Source organism: Thermobia domestica, chromosome 11, assembly GCF_964235325.1.
Source record: "Thermobia domestica chromosome 11, izTheDome1.hap1.1, whole genome shotgun sequence".
Classification (NCBI taxonomy): domain Eukaryota; kingdom Metazoa; phylum Arthropoda; class Insecta; order Zygentoma; family Lepismatidae; genus Thermobia; species Thermobia domestica.
This window is the reverse complement of record NC_137464.1, coordinates 85,467,676-85,492,572: the sequence shown is the minus strand read 5'-3', so window position 1 is coordinate 85,492,572 and position 24,897 is coordinate 85,467,676. Positions and strand designations below refer to the sequence as shown.

Here is a 24,897-nt window from a genome sequence, read left to right as displayed (position 1 = left end):
TCAGAGAAGTAGGCTTTATGTCTGGACCTTGTAAATTTTTCAAATTCAAATGCTATGTTCAATATTTGTTGCTCATATCGCCTAATGACCCAGTAACTTTACTGGATAATTATGTTAACAGCTATATTTGTATTTAACTTGATTAAGGGCTATTCATCTTTTTCCAATTCAGCTTAATCAAAATAAATTATAGACTAGGCTAACTGTTGGGTTGTTATTAAATTCATATGATAGCATTGTTTCTACCTCAATCTCCTGATAAACGTGACAATTGGCACGACTAAAAAAGGTGACTCTTTCTTGATGCAAACCATTACATTGATGTCTCTGCACAAATAACTGTGAATAGGTTAATTTACTCATAATTTAATCAGAGTTTGACTAATAGTGTGACTTTGTTACGAGTCTGATCACGAGTAAAGACTCACAGTTCCGAGTCATAGCTTCCAGGGAGTCGCCCTGTACTGGTTCAAAACCCTACATGGGTCTTTACTTACAAAAGATTGGGTAGGTTCCGAGGAATAATTGGGTGATCTCACATTCCATTAACTTCGTTGAATACTTACAGATCTCGCGTTCAGGCCCCAGGAGAAATACCAACATATTTTTTTGTTTGAGAAAAGTTTTTGGCCTACAAATGTAATCCGAATCTCTTATTCAAAGATCTTATAGCAGATGCTGTAATCACTATTCTTCCACCTCAAATGCACCACTTTTCTCAGAATTTTTTTTGCAAATATCGAGGATTATTAAAAAAGCATTTAATAGGAAAAAAGCAGATTTACTTCTGCAGAAACGCATTTGTGATCAGCAGGAGACAGTGACATGCGATCCTAGGCTCACATCAGTGACGCCGCAAGCCACACCCACCTCTGCTCACAAAGCCCCACCTCAACATCCTATACAGTCGGACCCATATGCTGAAATAATTGAGAACATCAATAGCCCTCGGGCACTAATAAGTTGCCGGCTAAAGTTGCAACTCAGCTGCAGTCCAACAACGGGTTGATTCCCAGCTCTCGTGAGGTGAACTTTGTGGTAGACAAACACCGTGTGCATGGGTTTCCGCGGGGTTCTTCCGTTTCCTCCCATTTTCTTCATTTCACCATTTCATTCATTTCTCATCATCACCGTCTCCTTTAGCCTAGCCAGCATAACTGTGGGACGTAAAACTCAAAGATTTCATTTTTCATTTTTGCAGTTCAACAAACACTTTACGTTGGTTTGTAAACAAACTACAAACTTCCCACCCAACAAAGTTACTTCCATTCCTCTGGAGGTACCGTTGGGTGTCAATTTTAGCTCAGTTCAGATACACACGCCTATTAACAGAAATCCCAAACATTTCTTTATTGGTCATACTGCAGCCAGCACACATAATTTAGCGGTTCCCGTTGTAAATCTGGCAATTATGCCCAAACATTTCAACAAGGGAACGCATTTTGCTATTAGACATTCCAGACGCGCTGCATGTAAACACCGTTAGCAAATTATTTTACTCCGACAGCGGAGCAAGTGCAACAGAAAACAAAACAAAGGCTATTTAAAATTGGTCACCCCCATAGATTCCATCAAATTTCACGTAAATCCGGAATTGATTTTTCTAATATAGAGGCTTATGAAGCATCATTAGACCTTCAAACTAGGGATCCCTTTATATTACACATGTACACGATGCCTGATCGACTTCGCCCCAAGGCACGTGAGCAAATACTTCAACATTTAGAGATGAGCATATTGAAATCAGTAATTCTGCAACGAGGAACAACGTTCGTGTCTGTATTGAGTTCGTATTGAAAGTTAAACTCAAGATAAGATTTGAAGCTTTCCTGGCGGCGTATATGATAAAGTTCTTCTCGGGCAATCAGCCAGGTGAAAACTGGTGGATAGGCCAACGTTTCGAGAACGATGACAGTTCTCGAAACGTTGGCCTATCCACCAGTTTTCACCTGGCTGATTGCCCGAGAAGAACTTTATCATTAAACTCAAGATGTTTCGCAATTCCTGACAGTCCTGCCAATATCACGGACGCAATTGAGAATTTTTCTGACGCGATTTTTATTGCTCGTTTAATATAATCAATCCAATCATTCTTTCAAATTCCGTTAGATCAGAAAGATCGTCCGTTTATTTCCTCTCTTGTTCCGTCTCTCAACCTCAAACGCTGGAAGTATCAATTTAAGGCGATGCCCATGGGCCACGTCAATAGCATGATAATACTCCAATGCATTCTACGCGACATTTTTGGGTCGTAGAGACCAGTCGACTTACTATGAATGTAGATAATTTGTATATTGGCGCACCTACATTCGAAGAACTTCTTGATACCTTGCAAAAGTACTCGCTATGCACAAAAGTCCTCAGTACTACTTCACCTAAAGAAATCTATGTTTGGCATCACAAAGTTGAAATGTCTTGGTTTCATTGATGAGAAGGGTTAAATTCAACCAGATCCTGCCCAAATGGAGGCAATGTTGAATATTTCGAAGCCCCAGACTGTGAAGCAATTATGGTCTTGGTTAGCTTCAGTTAACTTTTTTCGCAAACATCTCTCTCAATTTGGCAAAACCCTTTACGCGCCCTAAAAGGATAAGACAAAAAGTTACTTTGGTCCGATGAATGCGACGCAACATTCCAGCAAATGGCACCGCGCACTTACTAATTCACGGCACCTCAAAATATACTTCACAAACGATAACTGCCATGGTATCGTTGTTGACGCTAGTTTAATTGGCGTGGGAGCATGTTTGTTGCACAACGATCATGTGGCACCGACTGGCAGTCGGTGCGGTTTGCGTCATCGCGCCACCCCCGACGGAAAACATCTCCGATTTTCGAGCTGGAACTGTACACTGTCTATTTTGGTTTGGAGAAATTTTACAAGTACGTGATAGGACAATGATTTATCATTTACAATGACTCTCATGGCCATACAGAGCTCTATCTATATGACAAATTTCAGAGATGGAGGGACCTCTAGCACGTTCTTCTTTACTATAAAACATTTCAGTGGAAGTACGAACAGGTTAGCAGACCTACTGAGTAGGAACGCTCTCGAAAGAAAATGAACATAGCTAAGTTTTGCAAAGAGAGCTTTGATCATTGACATCGGGCAAAAATGAAGTTGAAGAAGAAAAATTGTTGAGAGTTTAAGAAGACAAAAAGGAAGTTGTCGATGAGATACAGGAAAAAAGAGTTGAGCAAAGGATGTGAAGAAGTAATCTGGAAAGTGCTGCGAAAATGAAGGACACAAAAGTAAATGAACATTGCCAATACATTTTCCCTTTGTTTTGTATTTTTTTGTACGATTTGTGTTAAATTTTCTAAAACATTGTAAATTGGTAAAATTTTCATTTTCTTTCAAGAAACTTTTATATAGACTGCTGTTAGTGAAAATTGCAACACCGGGAAGGAATAATGGGAATGTGTTCACACTCACAGGACCTGATAACTTACGAACGATTACAATTTCAGCGGAATGTGTGGGCTCAGCAGCATCATCGGTTCGATGCTTAAACTAGTACCACGAGAGGGCCATTTATCCAAAACTCAAATATTAGAAGGGGGACAAGACATAAAATATGCTGTCAAATGTTATTATTTCCCGTCGATGTCAAAAGGTACCATATAAACGATTGCATTTAAACGGGGCCTAGGGAACATAGGTGGAATACTATTACTGGAACATACATATAACAAAAATACATGGCCCGTAAATTTGTGACACACACTGAGCTCTGGCGCGGTGACCCGCACAGAGCCCTAATCTGGGGACGACGAAACCTCGTCATACACATGGAGTATATATACGGCTGCTAATAATTCTAATATACACGCTCCTGTCTCTCTCTCTCTCTCTTTTTACTAAATCTATTGTTTTCTTTGTCTCTTGTTGTGTGTTTCTGTGAGTGTCAAAGCCTTACACTACAACTTAATTATAAGGCCTATCAAGGTATAATCGTACATATCAAAATGATTTTCTCGTGAGGGATTGTCAAAATCTAATCGAAAGAGTCTGTAAAAGTTATCGTGTATATACTGTATGATAGAAAGCACTGAGCACAAACAGTGTTCAGTTAAATATTTCTATGTAGTCTGTGTTCAAAACCACTGTATTACTTTTCAGTATAGAAAGACGAACAAACATGAAATTACAAGACTACATGTCTGAAATATTCAATACATAACAGCTTGATAAGATACATTATCCGGGATCAAACACATGAACAGTCGAGCTCGAGTAATGGATACTATTAATACACTATAAATTTCTGCATTAAGGCTGTAGATCTGATATTTTCTGCATTAATGCTGTAGACCTGGTTGGGTCACCAGGTCTCAGAAACTGTACCCAGAACCAAATAAACCGGTGGTGACCGAAGTGCCCGTTCCATCATTACTACGGGAAGGACAACCAATGTTCGGCGTACCGAAAAATTTGTGAGCGAAGAGGTCTACAGTGCTGTGTATGTGGAAACAATAGACAAAAGGAAACCTCACAAAACGGCGATCGAGGATTTGATCTGATTTTTTAGTTTAGCGAAGCTTTTAGCAGCAAGGCTATATGAGACGTGAACCTATATCTTAACGTGGGATCCGAACCACATGACCTACCGTCAGGAATCGAACACGGGTACCAAAGGCCCGTACGCTAACCACTTAGCAATTATTCGAGGAGTACACCATGCACTGTGATCTCACAACGAGATGACGCATGACAGTACAGGATTACTTACAGTGTTAACTCGACGATGGAACAGAGTAACGGGTGTGGACTTGCCCCCGCCGACATGAGTTTTTGTTGCAAAAAGGCAGCGAAAATTAATTCAAGCACTAATGATTTTAGCTGAAGAGAAAAAATAGAATGGAATACATAAACTCATTCTCATCATCCCGAAGAAAGAGGAATTGTCATAAGAGTGGAAAGCATTAATTACCATTCCAGTTAACAAGAAAAACGACAAAACTGATTGTAATAATTATGAAAGCGTCTCTCTTTTGTTAACATCCTATAAGATACTCTCAAATCTTCCGATGACAAGAGTGAATTCCATACAGATGAAATTATTGGAGGTTATCAGTACGAATTTAGGTGAAATTGATCAACTATCGACCAGATATTCACCATTCCTCAAATGCTTGAAAAGACATGAAGATACAGCAGTGCGGTATATCAATTATTTATTGATTTCAGAAAATCCTACTACTCTGCTAGGAGAAAAACATTGTACAACATTTGTACCGAATTTGTATTCCGTACCAGCTAGTTAGATTACTGAAGATGCATTTAGATGAAACCCAAAGTGAAGTCCGAATAGAGAAATACTTGTCCACGAGCTTTTATGTTAAAAATGGCCTGAAGCAAGATGTCATTATTATTAAATTTATTCGGGAATACCCTGTAAGGAAAATTAATGACTAGAACCAGGGGTATGCATTTGCCTAGAGCTGAATGACACACCAGGTTATGGCTTATGCTAATGCAGAGCGGTATCCAGCCCCAAAATGTAGGGGGCCCGATATAAGTTAGGGGGCCGATCCAACCGTTCATTTGCATGCCTATCGTCAAAATTTTAGGGGGGGGGCAGCCCCCTAGATCACTGTGGATACGGCTCTGTACTATTAATGTCAATCTGATAGGGGTGATATGAGGACAATAAAGAGAAAGGTAGACTTCATTAAACACCAGCAGGGACATGGGCTTAGAAGTAAATGAAGAGAAAACTAAATACATGGAAATTCGTCGTGACAGTAATATTGCAAATTATTGATACCGTACGTTAAAATATCAAATAATATTTTCAAAAAAATGGAAACTTTCAGATATTTAGAACTAACATTAAGAGACCGAAACCATATCCACGAACAAATTAAATATCGACTGAAAGCAAGGAATTCGCGTCCTTATTCAGTCCAAAAAATTTTCACGAATTCTGTCAGAGAATTGAAGCTTTAAATGTATAAAACGGTAATTATGACTGTTATTCTGTATGGTTCCAAAACATAGCCCCTTGTTTTGAGAGAAGAAAGCAAATTAAAATATTTGAAGATAAAATCTTGAGGCAAACATATGGATCCAAGAGGGATGGGAATGGAGAAACATGATAATGAGAACTACGTATTTTTTACAGTTTACCTAACATTGTAAGGTTATTAAGTCTAACGTAAGAGGCTTAGGTGAGCAGGTCATGTAGCTAAAATAGAAGAAAGTAGGAATGCTTTCAAAAAAAAAAAAAAAGGAAGTAGGAACTGCAAACCCAATCGGAAAAAGAACATTAGCATTGAAATAATGCTAGAATTTTTGGTAGGTATATGATCAACCGTTTTGAAAAATATAGCATATACCCACTCACATATATGCTCGTACTTTCGTAGATTTTAAAGTGAGTTATGCTGAACTGTAAAAATATTAGTTAGGTACCGTACATGCCGTATACGCTGCATTACATCCCTGAGCGCAGATTTGAGAATATTACGATTGATATTTTAAAAATAGGAATACAAAATAGAAACAGAAGTTAATAGAGAGCTTTTGTGAAGCAGCATTGAACCTTCGGGTTTCATAACCCATAGAATGAGTGATATAAATACTGAAACTTAACGTTCCATTTCTAATTAATATGACGATGTCTAATTGAAGTATACTTCTGTTTTACATGTATATCTGTAAGTCCTATGATGGGTAGCAAGCTTACATATTACAGTACTTACAAGTAACACTTCACATCGTTGCTGCCGGTCTGACGCTAAACTATACATTTTCGGAAAGCACTAGTCCTAAATAGGATAACTACACAGTGCGACGGTCAGACGTTGCCGCGTTCAGGACTTATGGAGCGTCAAACATTAACATGGGGTTTATGAGAGTAACCATAGCAGTCGTATTATTTCATGCTAATTCGTCTTGCATTTGAACTCTGTGCTAACATTTGTGTTGTAGCAGTCGTATTATTTCATGCTAATTCGTCTTGCATTTGTACTCTGTGCTAACATTTGTGTTGTTTTTGTGTTTTTTAGGTATGCGTTGTAAGATGGATCCGAAAGTGGTCGTTTGGGCTCTGGTGGCCGAGATCGGGACAAATGAGCGCAATCCAAATTTGGAAGAGCAAAGGATGGTGGCACACATCAAGTCTCTTTTGACCAGCGGGATGGAAGTCGTTGAAGAGATTCGTACGCTCGGCTTCGGTGACAGTGATGGTGAGCAGGGGGACGGAGACATGGATTTTGGAGACGAGGAAGACCAAGAGCAGGAGGATGCAGAGATGCCTTCGTCATCGCAGCAGTCTCATACGTCTTCCGCATCTGGCTCATCAGCGTCAGAATACCTGCCCTCTCCTGTGAAGAAGCCGAAGTTCCAGGATCAGCCTCCAGAAGACTCCAAAATGACACCAGAGCAGTGGCGCGAGTACAAGGCAAAAGCCTATGCCTACTGGACGGTACATCCAAAAACAGGTAGGCCTTGGAACACAAAGACCGGTCGTGCTACCCACTCGACTCTGCAGAATCAGTTCAGGTATATTCGGAACATTGGCGTGCTACGTCACTTTGGGGCAACACAAGGCAAAGATGACAAGAAGACGCTGATGGCAGAGATCAATGAGGCAGTTCGGGGCATGTTCGCGGAGAAACAGCACACTGCTATCATTCACGATCGAACGTTGCGAATTTGGGCTAGGCAAACAGCTAATGAACTGGACCCTAACAAGAGTCTCAAGTTCAAGGCATCACCGTCGTGGGTGTACAGATTCAAGAAGCGCAACAACATCGTGGACCGTGCAATCACCCACAGGGTCGGCAGGACCTGGCAACTGAAAGAGTTGGACTTGCAGCAGCAGGCTGATGCTTTCGTATTAGCGACTCGCGAGCTCATTGCAAGCGAAAGCATCCCACCAACGCAGGTTGCCAATGCAGATCAGAGTAGCTTCAAGAAGTTGTTGCAGAGTACTCGCACTCTCCGTACCAAAGGAACAACAGTCGTGCGAGCGGTTGTGGGATCCATGAGCGCAACAACCCACAGCTACATGATCATGCCCGTGATCACCATGGCCGGAGAGATTCTGCGGCCGATGTATGTACTGGTGTCGGAACCAAGTGGAAAGTTTCCGGGAAACAAGCCTGCAGATCCACCGAACATCAAATCATTTGCTGGCAAAACGTCCAACATGAACAGGGACGACCTTAAGGACTTCTACGAGCAAGTGTTCTGGCCAAGCATGCCTGATGATCGGAAGAAGATCGTTTTGCTATTGGACTCGTGGACTCTGAACAAGGACGACAATCTATCGAACGCACTGAAGCCTGCCGACGTTGCGTTGCACAAGAGACTGATTCCTGGTGGTTGCACTGGAAAGATTCAGCCTTTAGATGTGCATTTCTTCCGTCAGTACAAGTCCTTTGTACGCTTTGTGACCGACACACTGGCCATGGACAGTGTCATGGATATCTGGCATCGCGATCGATTCCTGGCACTACAGTCGTTTTCACTCTACCAGTTCAGCGCACCCCGATTCAAGAACCTGATCCGGTACGCTTTCCACAAGGCTGGCTATCTGGACGAGGAGCCGGGAATGTGGATCTCTCCGCACGAGTACTGCTTTGACTCCCTCGACGAAGGTGACGTGTGCTTCACGTGCGGCGAACTACCGTTCGTCAAGTGTGCACACTGTGAGCGCACTCTTTGCATCTCTCATGCTCTGTTCGACGATTTGCACATTGATTGTACCCTTTAACTTACGCAAACAAGTGCTCAATCAGACAACGTCGATTCAAACGTCACAAACCTTGTGTTCTTCTTCGTTTCCTGTAACTCTCATAAACCCCATGTTAATGTTTGACGCTCCATAAGTCCTGAACGCGGCAACGTCTGACCGTCGCACTGTGTAGTTATCCTATTTAGGACTAGTGCTTTCCGAAAATGTATAGTTTAGCGTCAGACCGGCAGCAACGATGTGAAGTGTTACTTGTTAGTAGCAGGTTTTATGGAGAATTATTATATGTGCAAGATACTTTGTTTGAACATAAAATGTTCAACGTGTTTACAGAAGTGTTTTCCTGAGATGTGTGACTCCTTAAAGTATTGCAATGCCACTATGGTAGACCCTCCGTTAAAATATTGCACTACCAAATACTTCATTTATCGTTATTAACGCAAATAGTTACCGTGTCTAGCGAAGTGTGTTTCTATCCCGTTGAAAACGGTCTTTTGGTATCATACAATTTGGACCATACGGATGTTTTCTGGAACTTTGCGTTATAACTCTTCTATTTGAGTTTTTTTGTCCGGGTTTCTTTGCTTTTTCAAGTCTAGAGGCATTACACATAGAACACGTTACGAACGGTTTCACGCCTTCCTGCGTCGAAACATAGGAGATGATGACGTCATAACTTTAAAAAGTATATTTTCTTTTGTTAGGCTATTTTCATTATTTTTTGGCGGGCTTACTTTTGCACCTAGAAGATTGAAATTTTGCACAAACATTCAGTCCACCGAGTAGTATTTATCAGATTCTTTTCAGATCTCACCGTTAGCACAGGTGGGTCCAGAGGGACAAAAAGGTTAAAAAAAAGGATTTTTACCAAAAAATCCCTTTTTTCGCTATTTTTACGCCTCAGATACATGATGGAGACATGTGAATGGTACCGTCTGAAAGGCAGTTCTATTCTGAATAGAATACAGGCACATAGCCATAGGGGCAGGGTGCGAATTACTGGGGGGGATGAGGGGGATTTTCCCCCTCAATCACATTTTGTTCCCCCCCAAAGGAGTCAGCTGAAGTATCCCCACCGGGGATGCTCGCTTTCCCCCTCAAACTATGCTTAGTATAACTCCAAATTTCACTGATTTTTGCTATTTCTTGTAAATTTAATCTTCTAGCTGTATTTCGAAATGATCGATGTAAACTGTTCAGTTTTGGTCATTTCTACTTACCACCTAATTACCCACTATTTTCAACGTTGTTTAGTAGAACTATATTATTATGACTACGGTTGTTACTTGCAATTGTACCTTCGTACCCTTCAGTTCGTCATCGTTCGTGAATTTGAATGTACTAATTGCGTATAACAAAGCCACATATAGATTTATAAATGTTCTTAGCGGTTGGCCAAGAAGAAGTAAACAAATAGCTTCTTCTACCACACTTGGCGAAGTTCGGACATATCATATTCATCCACTATATTTGTATCGATTATCATCTTATTTTAATTTTTGTTATAACATGTTATTTCATTTTCCAGTGTACTCTTTGTTAGCACATGGTCTTCATTCCCTAGTAGGTTGTGTGTATGCAACTCAAAAGTTGCATTTAATTTGTGATAATTAGCATAGTAATCACTGTTTTTACAGTTTACGGAAATGAACTTTTGAAACTGTACTCAAAATCTGAGATATAGGTATTCTCTCGTAAGTATATGTTAACGTACACGCTGGGGGATACGCTCCTAGTGAGCAGACATGTTAATGAAGGTGATTTTTAGGTGAATAAGCGAATAATTCAAGATTTGTTTCAGCATTTGTTAATACGACTGGTTCTCCGTGTCTGTATAAGCATTTCAATTGGAGCGGGTTTTTTTTTAAAGTTAACCCTTCATTTTTCCATCTTTACGCTGTACAGTTTGCTGTCCACGCAATTAATGTTGTCTGAAAAACTTCAGTGTAATGTTTTCCTTTATTTGAATAACATAGCCCATAGTGAATCAACTCATCTTCAACCTAACAGTAAAGTAATTTTTAAGTGTTGACTTTCCGTGCCCATCACGGAATCAATATTTGGAGAAAAAAAAGTCGTGATGAGCACAGCTTTAGCGGGAAGTAGAAGCACAAGCTCGAAATTTGAATTGAGAGATTTTAAATATTTGGCCTTCGATTTGACCTTGATGTGAGAAATCGGGACCAGCAACAATCCATTTCTTATTTGATAGGCTAATATCTAGATTTTCTTTTTAAAAAAATGTCCGGTTTAACTGATAATTTTAGTGGTTTTCACAAGACTGAAGTAGGTTTCTTTTCGCAACCTGTATGTATTAATGCAAAGTGGAAGCTTTCAATATGAGTGGAAAAATTAACATATGCTTGTGATCATGGCTATCGCTCGAGCCAAATTATTAACTAAATAAACCTTAGAGAGCTACGGGGACAAGAGTGAGTACAACATTAAAACACGTTCAGAAAGGTTTAGTGGGTTGTGTGTATGTCAGATAATATATATGTGCATAGTTATTGTCGGTAGATTTATTAAATTAATAAATCTCTTATTTATTACAGATGTCACACACACACACACACACACACACACACACACATATATATATATATATATATATATATATATATATATATATATATATATATATATATATATATATATATATGGGGGGTAAGGCATTTATTGTCTCATTTTGAAATTTGAACCTTCAGACTATGTCCTTTGGCCTAATTTTATCCCCCCAATATAGATTATCTAATTCGCACACTGCATAGGGGGAAGGTACGGAGCCTTCCTTTGAGATCAGAAATGAAAAAAAAAATTAAGGAAGGATAAAACAAAAAAAAAAACGAGAAAAAGAAGAATCAATTTTACTCTTTCTTATGAGGAGATTTGTATTACTTACAATACATGGTGGCGAATGAGCGGGATATTCTGGAAAAGTCAGGGAATTTGAAATTTATAGAAAAAAACGGAATTTTCATAATTTCTGATGTTAGTCAGGGAAATTTCAAGCTTTCGAAAGCATAGGGCCATTCTGTAACACCGTAGACATTTTTAATCATAATTTTATGCCATTGCTTCTCTGCAGTATCAAATATGTTATTTCAGAAACAGTTTTCTACTGCTCTTTAACCTGTCATTTGGAGCAGAGAATAGTTGACGAAAGAATGAAAACAAAAAAATTATGTGGAAAGATAGTTATGTTAACATTTGATTCAGCAGAGAAGGGAACGCAAATATTGTAAAATATTTTTCAAAACAATATTGAATATGTACAGTACTTTCTATAATAGTGAATATTTGCTTTTTATAATAGTTGTCATAATGAAAGGAAAATTGTTACATTTGCATGAACAGAGGAAGGAACTTAAATATTGTAAAATGTTTTCCAATACTTTTTTATTCTTTTACTCGAAATTTCTTCTTATTTTCTAAATTAAAATACTTACTGGCATATCCTCATTTTATTGTCCTCCTCCCCGCATTACGAAATCCTGGCTAAGCGAACCAATATATGTTCCAGTAAAATAGTTTAGAATAATCGAGTCCCTGGTGTGATGACTACAGTACTTCATGTCACGGAACCAACCTTTACGAAACCCTGGCTACGTGTCTGGAGAATGATGCTAGGGTAATTAGGGATGTCTCAAAATTTTTTTTACCCAAGATCCGTTTTTATAGGGGAATCGGGGGTATTGTAGGTATATTTTTTGGCGATCTTACTTTTGCACCTAGAAGATTGAAATTTTACACAAACATTCATTCCACCGAGTAGTATTTATTAGATTTTTTTCCAGATCTATGCGTTAAAACAGGGGGGTCCAGAGAGGCAAAAATTTAACAAAGGGATATTTTAACCAAAAAATCACTTTGTTCGCGATTTTCCCGCCTCAGATGCATGATGGAGACATGTGAATGGTACCGTTTGAGAGGCAGTTCTATTCTGAAGAGAATGATGGCCGAACAATTATCCTAGGATGAATATGGATGTTTCAGGAAATTTTTACCTGAGATCCTGAAAAAAAATTTGGTTAGGCCTATATTTTTATTTTATGGCAGGCTTACTTTTGCACCTAGAAGACTGAAATTTTGCTCAAACATTCACTCCACCGAGTAGTATTTATCAGATTTTCTCAGATCTCTGCGTTAACACAGGGAGGGTCCAGAGACAAAATATTTTAAAAAGGGATATTTTAACCACATATCCCTTCTCTGCGATTTTTTCGCCTCATATACATGATGAAGACATGTGAATGGTACTTTTTGAAAGGCAGTTCTATGCTGAAGAGAATGATAAACGAACTATGATTCTAGGATGAATATGGATGTCTCAGGAAAAATTTTTTACCTGAGATCAGGGTCTTTCGCGGTAATTTGGGGCATTGTGGGAGTAATTGATAAATATTTTCCCGCCCTTACTATTTAAGATAGAAGCTTGAAATTTGGTACACACATTCAGTCCACCGAGGTATTTATCAGATCTCTACATTCACACAGGGTCGTTCCAGAGGGGGCCCAAAGTGTAAAAAATTCCCGGAAATGTCCCCTTTCCCCTCAAATTTTCCCTCTCCTGGTATACGGTATGGGTATGTAAATGATACCATTTGAAAACCCGCTCTATTCTGAAGAGAATGAGGTATGAATTATGATCCTAGGACAAATAGTGACGTGACTGACAGTCTAAAAAATGCCCCAAAAACACAAGAACTTAAAAGGACTATACACATCGCCCTGCATTCCTATCTGTCGGTTAGAAGTTAGTTACAAGTATTTCTGTATATCATATTATCCTTGATTTTTGGCATTAAGTACGAGCGTCTTCATGTATTTTATATTCAAATCGAGTGTTAAATCACTTACTTCTTTTCCAAACTCTTGGCTCGTTCATTATGAGAACAGGTATTCGGATCGCATCCTTTGTACATTATATTATCTTCTATCTGCCTTTGAAGGCGAGAGACCTCCGACTGTAGACGCCTAATGGTTGTTTGTAAAACTTTTGGATCCGGTGGCCCACGATATTCCATTGGCAAAGGATAGTTTATCCTGTTGGAAAAGGAAACAGAGATAAGTTTTGAAATTTCATATTCATAAAGGTTGAGAATATTTTTGAACCACCTTTTTTATAGACTAATCCAGTTTTAACAAAATTTTAAGAAGAAAATAATAACTCCGTGAAGCTATTCTGAGGCGTTAAATGCAACAAGGGCTGGAATGAAGACTGTATATATTTTTGTATTTACCTTTAAAATTTCTACAATATTGTGCATTTGTATTCTCACGATGGGTTTATATGCACTAAAAATACTGAAAATATGCATACAAATATGCATTTAAAAAAAGTGTGAAAATGTGTACTACAAAACTTAAGGAGTTTCTCGTTTCAGATTTACGTTTAAGTTTACTATTTGTAGAATAAATTTCAACAGTACACTACTATGGGGTTTCAAGATTTTCTGTCAAACTTCGTCTTCTATTGTCTGTTAAAATACGATTATAGGCCGAAAACGTTCTTTCAATATCAAGTGGAGAATATTTGGATAATATTTGTGCAATGTTACAGAAAGTTCGAAACATTCATCAGGCAAACATATACTGATATATATCTTTTTAATTCAACATCCCAGGATTATGCACTGAGGCTAAGGGATGTGTGGTTGATATGATGGAAGAGTGGAAGTGGGAGAAAATGGAAGAATCCCGAGAAAACTCACGCACGTCCTGCTTGTCCATCAAAGTTCACTTGGCTAGAGCTGGGCCCCACTCGTCAGAGGTGAGCGCTGTACTATTGAGGCACCGTGACCCCCGTGATTCTACACACGTTTTGATTGATTGACTCGGTCTTTATTAAAGAGCTCCTTCGTGGCTAAGCGGTTAGCGTACACGCCTTTGGCGTGGGAGACCAGGGTTCGATTCCCACTTGGAGCTTATGTGGTTCGGATTCCACATTAGTCAGTAGATCCCGTCTCATATAGCCTCGCTGCTAAAAGAGACGTTAAACTTAAAACCAAATCAAAATCAATTGGTCTTCTATTTGAGATAAGTTCCTATCCAATTCATCTGTAACTTCTTTTCTCAAGAGGTGGGAGAACTTAAAGAAGTTATTTTCTTACCAAGTTCGAGTAATTCGTAGAGAGATGCACCTTGAGTTTCCAGACGCGTAATTGTTTCATCATTGTCGAAAAGCGTACAAGAGTGAAATTACCATCTCAATAGATTAAGTGTCTAATGCTAGAAAAGAATATTCCAGAGTGATACACGGAAAAGCTAAAAAATGGGTATCCAGCACACTAGAAATCATCGCTTCAGAACGTTAGTAATATTCAAATGATTCACGACTTCAAGTAACAAATATGCAGAAATATGTGAATATCCTTGGAATTTGGACTAACTTTAAGGTATGCCTTATTCACATGTATAAATATATTTTTGAAGGATCTACTCATGAGCATATTAGTTTCTTAGTTTCAGAAATAGAATGCTCCAAATAACTTCGGACACCTCTATAATGACGAACCTATTCGAAATGTGCGAAGTGTAACGATGAAGTTCAAAACATACTTGTTATATACAACAAGTTAACAAGTAGGGGCATTGGACTTTAGCTTATTTCTGGTAGAGGTCAGAACAGCTTGTTGTGTGACAATGAATAAATTATTGTGCTGCCATCTATCAGAAATGTTGTAAGTTATAGCTACTGATGATTAGTCGTATTACAGTTTTGGTAAGGGGACCGTTAACATCTCCAAATTCTTACAATTTGTTTGCAGTGGTTTCGATATTACGTGATTAAGTGAAAGTTTAACGTTGTGTAAATCAAGGGTTTGTATAAGTGTGAGGAGATAGGAGAATGAGGATACAACCGTATGTAGAAATTATAGATTTAAGTAGTGTATTTATTTGTATTTTTGTTTGTAGTTAATTTAATTTTTTATATTCGATTTCAGTTGCTTTCGGCATAAGGTCGTGTCCTTATTGCCCATATTTTCTATGTGCTCTTTAGAAGGGATTAAATTCATATTTTGGACAAACCTTTCGAAATTAGTAACCTTTGTTTGGTCAAATTTAAACATAATATTCCACTATTGCGAAGTCAAAACGGGAATTGTACAACAGTAAGGATTTTCATTACATAACCTTTCGGTTGTTGAGTCTAATGTTAAATATATTTAGTTGTTGCATTTTCTTAATTTGTTATAATAAATTGTTATCCAGTCGAAAGGTAACTTTTTATCCATTTCCTTATTCGTGCAATACTATTCTGCTCACATACCCTGTCTAACCATTTTATCTCTCGTGCTATCCGCACACATGAGAGACCGTCACAGAAGAGAAACTCCAAAAGAGATTAATTAGTCCGCCTTATACACGCCAGGGTGGACTTTTTGTCTTGAAACACCCGTTTAACTTCCGCCAGAGTGGACTTGTGGTACGAAATAAATATTCAGCAGAAATCGTTTGACATACTCTGCAATATCGAATAATCTACCATATTCTGGGGATCTACTGCACTGCTAAATTCCATATTCGTTTTACAAAAGAGAGCTTTAAGGTTTATGACCGAAAGTAAACCTCGAACTTCTTGTAAACCTCTATTTAAATTTCTTGAAATCTAACCTCTTCCATGTTTATATATATATATATATATATATATATATATATATATATATATATATATATATATATATATATATATATATATATATGAACTTCTAAAATTTGTAAGAAAAGATAGGCCCCTATACAGATAGGTACAAGCAGCTTTCGGTTGAACTCAGATATTCATATGCATAATACAAGACAAGCGTCTGATCTTCATGTAGAGTCCTCACGTTTAAAAGTACATAAGAATAGTACATTTCCTATGGCAGTGAATATTTATAACAAGCTTCCTTCCACTTTAAAAAACAAATATTCGGTTTCAATAAAACAGTCAAGTACTGCCTACTCGAGCACTGCTTCTATTCTGTATAAGAATATCTCGCCTGTAGTAAATAAGGTTTAAAGTGTATATATATATATATATATATATATATATATATATATATATATATATATATATATATATATATATATATATATATATATGTATATATATATATATATAGATATATAGATATATATATATATTGTATATCTATAATGTAACGTTTTATTAACTGTTGTTTTATATCGTTGTATGTAAATTGGAAAAATGAAAAATTGTACTTTTTTTTACATAAATTCACACTATTTTAATATTGCATGTAGATTTAAATGTATACATATGTACACATTCAGTGTTCTTATGACGTGTCCAACTCATACGTTTACGTTGTGAACAACTTGTATGAAAAAGGATCAAAATAAATTCAATACAATACAATTTATTTCCGAGGGCTAACTTCCATCTACCAAGTATTACGGAGTACTTTGCGCATGCAAACTGTTACGTTCCTTGAATTTGGTAACAGAGTCGCTTTAATGCCATTTCTATACCATACTTTTGACTCCTCCATTTAATATTTTATCTTAACAATTTGTCGCACAAAATGGCTCGAAAATTGAAGATATAGAATGATTTGCACTTACCTATCAAATTCAACAGTATAAGTGAGAATCAGATATCGTTTGTTACTTGAAGGATTCTGAGCAGATTGATAGTACTGAAAAGAGCAATTACTCATTGATTGACCTAATCGTCTACTTCTCAGAGATTCTAAATCTTCAAACGTTAGAAGATCCAAGGTTACAGCAGGTGTGATCTGTAAGAATGTAACAAAACATTTATAATAATCTTTACCACCAGTAGGTAATTATATATATAATATGAATTCATATCTCTGAAAACGTTTTATTAGCATAAGTTTTTGTTGTACGTTACGGAGCACACGTGCTTTTTATATATATAGCCACATATAAAAGATAAACTCACTTAGCATTTGGAAGCTTCTCGCACTAATAGGTAAACGTTTTGATACATAGGCTTGTGGAACCGATTTTGAAAGAACGAAGAATATAGTATTTGAAAAAAAAATGTCTAAAGATAAAGTTATAGAACATTTATAAAGGACGTGATTGCTCAAAATTTTTGAATGATGCAGATTTGTTGTCACATACTCTTACAGTTCATGATAATAAATCAATTATACTCATACAGATCCATATCATAAGTAAATAGACACCTTGCAATATAATGTTTTGAAGGTCATTAATGGTCATAATTTGTTTATTATTCCAGATGTGGAAAAAGTGAAAATTCTACGAGCGAAATTACGATGCTGCGACCCAAAGGAGCCGAAAACTTGAGCGATTTCAAATGTGGTCGGATAGTGGAACAACGTAACTGCGGTGCAAGCCAAAGACTAATTTCGCGAAACTCAAATTCTATTGCCGACCATCAATCTGGTTATTGCTCAGTTTAAAGACATCAAAAGGAAAATATGAGTCCATGTTCTGGTTGACCGAGCCCAATTCAACACTAACTCAGGGCTACCAAAAGGTGTGTGTGAAAAATTTCAAGTGCAAGGCTGTAGACATGACAGAACACTTGAAAGTGAGCAGGATTGTAACCGTCAGATATCAATATGAACTAAACTACTATGAGGGAGCCACATGATGTAAATTCTTGCTTACCACAGCCAATACAGTATTGCTAAGTGGAATCAATGGGGAACTAACGTGGTGCGGCACGATTTTAACTTTTGGCGCCAGGTAATTTTCTCTGATGAATCTATTTCCCCCCAATTTTCATCAAGTGGATGCACATGGGTCTGGAGACAACTCCTTCGACAATTGTACGTGGACCGCTTACAACCAATGATCAAACATGGACCATTTTTCCCAATGGTATGGAGAGCTATTTAGAATCTGGACGTGCTGATTTGCTTGAATGCGTTGACACCCTTAACAGCACTGATTGCATTGACATTTTGCAAAAGGGTTTGCTACAGATATTTTCCACTGGTTTTCTTTCAAAATAAAGAATTTTATCGAAGGTGCCGCTCCTTGTCATATTGACAGAAACACCCGAACCTGACAAAGACAAAATGGCATCCAAAAACTGTCATGGGTAGTCAGCCCCCGGATATGAAATCAATTGAACATGCCTCGGCTGTACTAGATTGTGTCATCAGAATCAGATCGATCCTCGGAATCCTCTTTCCGTGGAGAACTTTCACCAAGCCTCTGAAAACTCAATAAATTCCTAGAGATAATAATGGTAAGAAAGCAAAGAAATTTGATTGCTGAGCAATGGAAATATCTCTAGTGGTCAGATAAATTCGTGAGAATGAGAAGCTAGTTCTTAGATTGTAAATACGCACTACTTGTGTCGTGATTGAAAGTAATGAATACGATACAAAAGAGAGGTTTTTGGTGCCAACGCACTAGCCGCACTAGAATTCCGTTTCTTATGAGATCAGCGAAGTCAAGCAGTACCGGATCTGAATCAGAGGAAAGACGCGTGACCATTTGTGTGATTCTTGGTAGGGAAGAATCCTCATCCCCTGGGATTTCACAACCTGAGTAATAAATAATAACCACAAGTTACTCAGTACTTTATTCGTATAATTATTACCTGTATTATTGATTAGCTAGTCTTTAATGTTCATTTTCATAGTCCGCTAGAGTCACATCTTGGTAGCACGGTGGGTGATCGATGACAGTGGCATGTTTCTTGGTTGAAAGCCGCCTGACAGTGTTATAGCAAAGTTCGTAGTTTGAGGGAAATTTCCCTAATCTAGATTAGGGAAATTTCAAGGGTAAATTTTGCCAAAAGGAGAAAAGGGAATTTTTCGATAAAACGTGGAAATCCAGGAAAATTCTCACGCTGACTGACTGACCAATATAGGTGTTTTAATTTTTTATTTGTTCTTCAGAAATAAACCAATACAATAACAATAGTGTGTGTGTTTCTATAAAAGGTAGAATAATTTTTACCCATTGTTCGTTGGGTGTATTTGTGTGTATTTTTGTTTAAAAATGAAAGTAAACATAAATAAATGGAAGCAAAGAGAAAATTAATGAAACAAATGTGCTTGGGACTTGCCTTAATATAGCTAAATTAATCTTATCACATAATTTCTGTCATAGGAATTGGACACTCAACAAGTAGGGAAAATTTGATAAGAAAAGGGAAATTAACTGTCAGTCTCGGGGAATTTTTTTAAGGAAAGCTACGAACACTGTGTTATAATTGTATGAGAGCTTTATCGTGGAGAAGATTCTGATGGCCTTACCTGAGTAATTGTAGTCTGGCACAAAGCATTCGCAATAGGAGTCGCTTATGACCTCTAAATAAAAGTTGCTACTAATGAAATTAATGTATTATTCAGGGATATATTTGTGGTGACTGACAGACACCCTTGATGTAAAAAAAAAAAATCAACGAAAATTTGACTCGTGACTTCTGCACGTATATCTTGGTTATTGATCTGTCATCCTTCGACTGATAAACGCTAATGACTGTCGTTTGTCAAGAGTCGTTTCTGCCACTCTCAAACATGTTGTTTAGATATATGTTTCTTAAACTGTGCTCCTCTTCGATTACTCAAAAAAAAAAGACCAAAAAAATCAAGTTGTTTATCATAGACTACTTGAAAATCTCAAACGCATTTTTTAAAGTTTAACTTCCCGTGATAGTCTGGAGGAAATCCATCGAAACTAAAAATTTCAGTATGTCTAATGTTTCTCGGTGGCTTTTATTTAATTCGAGGGTGCTAAATCTGAATCTACCGGGTGTACAAATGTACACCTTGAGCGTTTTGAGTAATTCAAGATGGCGGCCAAAATGGCGGCTGTAAAATTGATAGGAATATTTTTGTATATTTTATCAAGATGGGTATCAAATTATATCTTTTTTTGGGTTGCAGATTCGAATAATAATGTCAAAAATGTTATGAAATTGATACAAATCTAGATATTCAATATGGCACCCAATATGGCGGCCGTAAAATTGAAAAAGAATATTTTTGGAGTATTGTATCGACATGGGTATCGAATTATATGTTTTTTGGGTTGCAGATTTCAATAGTTACTTCAAAGATCTTATGAAATTGATAGAAATCAATATATTCAACATGGAATATTCAGATTCGCGACCCTCGAAAGAGGTACATACTTAGAACAATATCTGATACACTGAAATTTTGGATTGGGTGTTGATGCTTTCTCTGTCACCGCAACTCACTTTGTTTGCGCTCCAGAACATTTTTTCCCCACATTTTGGGCTTCTCTATATTTATTTACAAAACCATTCGTTTCTGTGTGCAAAAGAAAGCAAACAACATAAACTTAGGTTTGAAGATTTTTTTATATTTTTCTTCCTGGACGTTTTCTTAATCAAGAATTATGTTGCTGGCCACATTAATGCGAAATATGTACATTTACAATACAAAATGCCGAAGTTTCTATGTTACTCCGCAACAAAATAATAAATATCACAGATCAGTCACTTGTCAGTCTTCGTCAGAAGACGTATCCATGTTTTCGTCTTCTAGATTCCTAGTATTTTGACGTGTGAAGATATTCTGGCATCGTTTAGAGGCTTCACAATTGCAGAAGTCAGTGCAGCTATTATGATTTGCCACACAGCCACAACGTCCTTTACACATGTTTTCAGAAGAACAGCCGCAACTCACCATCTTTCGGTACCATCACAGTTTCCGGTGGTACAGTAACTGGTTCCAATGCTTTGTTCAGCTCATCACGATACCATCCAAACTGTGTCGGATCCATGTCTGGTGGGTCTGGTTTATTTGCTTGTTTCCATATACAAGCCTAGAAATGAGTTCTTTTTACATTTTCAGAGAATGTCTCTGTAGTTGGTGGCAAGCTCTTCAATTTCTGCATATGTACGGCAGTCTTCTTTGATAATTTCTTCAGCCAGACATCTCTTTTGACATCAGACATTGTGGGGCCAGTTATCCTACTACCATAGCAAGAAGTTGTAAACTAAGTTGCCTCCTGAATCACATCTTCAAGTAGTGATGTCTTATTTTCAAGCTTTTGAAGCTCTTTCCCACTTTGTAGTACTTTCATTGCCTTCTGCTTTCCAATGCCATAAAGAGTAGGAACTGTATCGCAGCCAAAAAGAGAATGAAGTGCTAGTAAGTTTAAAACAATATTACGGTCTTTGGACACAGACAATCCAATGTCAATAACTCCCCTCTGACTGAGTTGCCTCCATAAAAATGTTACAAGTAAGTTTTTGTGCGTGGTAGTGGTACATCAGGAGGGGAAGAACATCCGTGTCATCACTAATTACATTTATTGTACAATTTTTGTCCATCTGATTGGCTACCATCACTACTTGTGTGATAATTATGACATCAGCCTCTTCTGTGAGTGTTTTTCATATCTTTACGTTCCTTGATACAATCAGCAGTTATTTCTGTTGCAACATCTTCTGGTCCAGTGATGAATAGGCTTTTGGTGGAATCTGATGGCAACCCTTCTGTCATTAGATACTTGCAGATCAGCCGTACTAGTTGTACCTTATTCTTCGTAACATTCAGCACAACTTGTTGGGAGGGCAAAGACGTGTTGAAAGACAATTCATGATACCTGCTACATGTTAATCCTGTTCTGATGCTTCTTATTCCTCCTTTGGTGCTGTACTCCTTGTATTTGTCAAATATCAGGTACACGTTGCATTTGTTCAATTTTTCAAGCACATATGACCGATACAATTTTATGAAGTCAAGAACAGTTCCGTTAGGTGGCCAGTTTATCACCCACAAAACAGCACAACCATCAAGTATAATAACATCTTCGTGCTTGTAAGATCTCATAGACTTCTCTACCTGTAATATTTGTTTCAGTTTTGACTTACTTTTGCAGAATCTGAGAGTCCCATATTCATCAAAGATGTGGGGACTGCGGCAAGCTCATATGAAATCACTCCTTTAGCATCAATATCTCTTGTAGATGTGAGACACATTGCACGCGTGTACAAGAGTTCTGTGTCAATGACACTAATACTAGTTGTTCTTTGGACGTCATCGCAGGAAACATTACGAACCGTTGTTGAGATTGGATCGTGAAAACCAGTTGGTAGTTTTTCTTGGTAAGAACACAACACCTTCTGACCTATCTCAACAGCATTATCAACATTCACTTTCTGGGAACAAATTTTCCCTGTCACAATATTCACAATAGTTTTTTGGTGATCATCGATCTTCAAAGAATCTATACAATGAGACAGCTTTTCCTTTAACGTAATTCGGTCTGCAGCATCTCCTTTTACTCAAGATGGCATTTCTTCCTTATGCTTAGTTATTTCCTTATCTCGTCCAGCATCTCTCATGACATAAATGTCATTTACTAAACAACTGCAGGTGTGAAGGCTGAAAGCCCATCGCTTCCCTGCTGATGGATTTAGTGTAAGTCCGATTATTCCTCCTGGTCCATGACCACAACACATAAATGTATTCTCAATGAACATATCTGACCATATAGCATTCCAGATACCTGGTTTGTGACGCAGAACATGTTCGCCTTTCATAAATCGTTCTAGTATTTCACTTTATCCATTGACCGCAGATAAAGAAGACCATATCTAGCGTAATTAACGTGACCAGCAGAAAAAAATATGGTAACATCAACCTTACAGCTACTAAATGTAACGGAAAATCACTTTCTCTCTCTGCACGTACGTAAAGCATCATAATAAAAACAAGTTTAACGACAACATCCAACCAAAGTTTGCAGGTTCAGCTGGTCTTTGCTCTTTCTTCCAGTAATGCCATCATATCATCAAAAATAGGTTTCAGAAATGACAACATAAACTTCTTTTGCAGCCGCCATATTGGGCGCCATATTAAATATCTCAATTTATATCAATTTCATAACATTTTTGACATTATTATTGGAATCTGCAACCCCAAAAACATATAATTTGATACCCATCTTGATAAAATATACAAAAATATTCCTATCACTTTTGCAGCCGCCATATTGGCAGCCATCTTGAATTACTCAAAATGCTCAAGGTGTACATTTGTACGCCCGGCAGATTCAGATTCAGCACCCTCAAATGAGGTAAAAACCATTGAAAAACAGTTGACATACTGACATTTTTGGTTTGGTCCAAAAGTAGGGTTTTTCCTCCAGACTATGATTATGCATCGATGCTAACAAGCAACGTACAGAACAAGGCACGATCAGATCCGACTCAAACTTCGCCCAGAGAACATATAATAGAAAAGAAGAAAAAACGCCAAATCAGAGCTGTCCCATCCAGAAACACCGCAGATATGCTCCGCAACATAACGCACCAGGCGACAATATGATATAAGGTAAACGTCGCAAGATACCCGTTTATGTCGGAAGCGGAAAGGATGGGCAGCACCAGGATATTAAGATATTTGATATAACACTGACTTGGCGGCCATCTTGAAAGCCGCCATATTGGATATAGCGTAAGGTATTGAAATGGGAAGCGGGGTGTATGATATATCAATGTAAGGTAAAATGCAAAAGGAAAACCAATGATGTAACCGCGAAAAACATATGTGTGATGGTATGGACGGGGTGAAGTGTAAAAGACTCGGGCAAAACAAACGTGTATTCGAAGGGCAGGATAATAGGGCAAGACTCCACGATAAATGGTACGCGACAAGTAACTGCAACAGTGTCTGTGCATGGAAGTGCATCCGCCTTGACAGATTATGCCTTCCGAGGATATTGGGATTCCGTTTGGAAAAGTGAAAACCACAATTGCAACCCGCGATATGATCACTCGTTTGGAGACTACATAATCTACAAAGGACTACCTCTTATGGAACAGCAATTCGGCACCTCACTCCGGAGTGTAGGACATATCATCTTGGATTGGTGATCAAAAGCGTGACCTACCTGTGATTGAAGCCCACTCCTGGACGACGTTTTGTACGTTTCTTGTTCAATTTTCTTGCTGTTTCGTGTGAAAAAGAGACATTTCGGCCCACGTTTGTTTAAACAACACTATCTGAAACAAAGTGCGTACGGATGAGAAAGGACAGCCCTGTTCTAGCTTACATTTCTTTACAAATGTATCTTTTCCTTTGCACGGTTTGCTACACTGTTTCACGACGGTCCCAAACAGTCACAATATCAGAGAAAGGCACCAGTATCCTCGGAAGGCATAATCTGTCAAGGCGGATGCACTTCCATGCACAGACACTGTTGCAGTTACTTGTCGCGTACCATTTATCGTGGAGTCTTGCCC

The 24,897-nt window shown here is 37.9% G+C and overlaps 1 protein-coding gene across 4 annotated transcripts in view; it reads right to left on the bottom strand.

The window, feature by feature from the left end:
- The window catches only part of LOC145664243 (centrosomal protein CCDC61-like), a 94,517-nt gene that overhangs the window by 42,127 nt on the left and 27,493 nt on the right, over nucleotides 1–24,897 (bottom strand). For 3 of the 4 annotated variants that reach the window (XM_081730732.1, XM_081730733.1, XM_081730730.1), the window contains 2 exons: nucleotides 17,280–17,452; nucleotides 13,569–13,754 (listed from right to left, as the gene is read on the bottom strand). In XM_081730732.1, the coding sequence (XP_081586858.1) occupies nucleotides 13,569–13,754; nucleotides 17,280–17,452 (359 nt within the window). The remainder of the gene's footprint in view (nucleotides 1–13,568; nucleotides 13,755–17,279; nucleotides 17,453–24,897) is intronic. The other variant, XM_081730731.1, reaches the window with a different exon arrangement.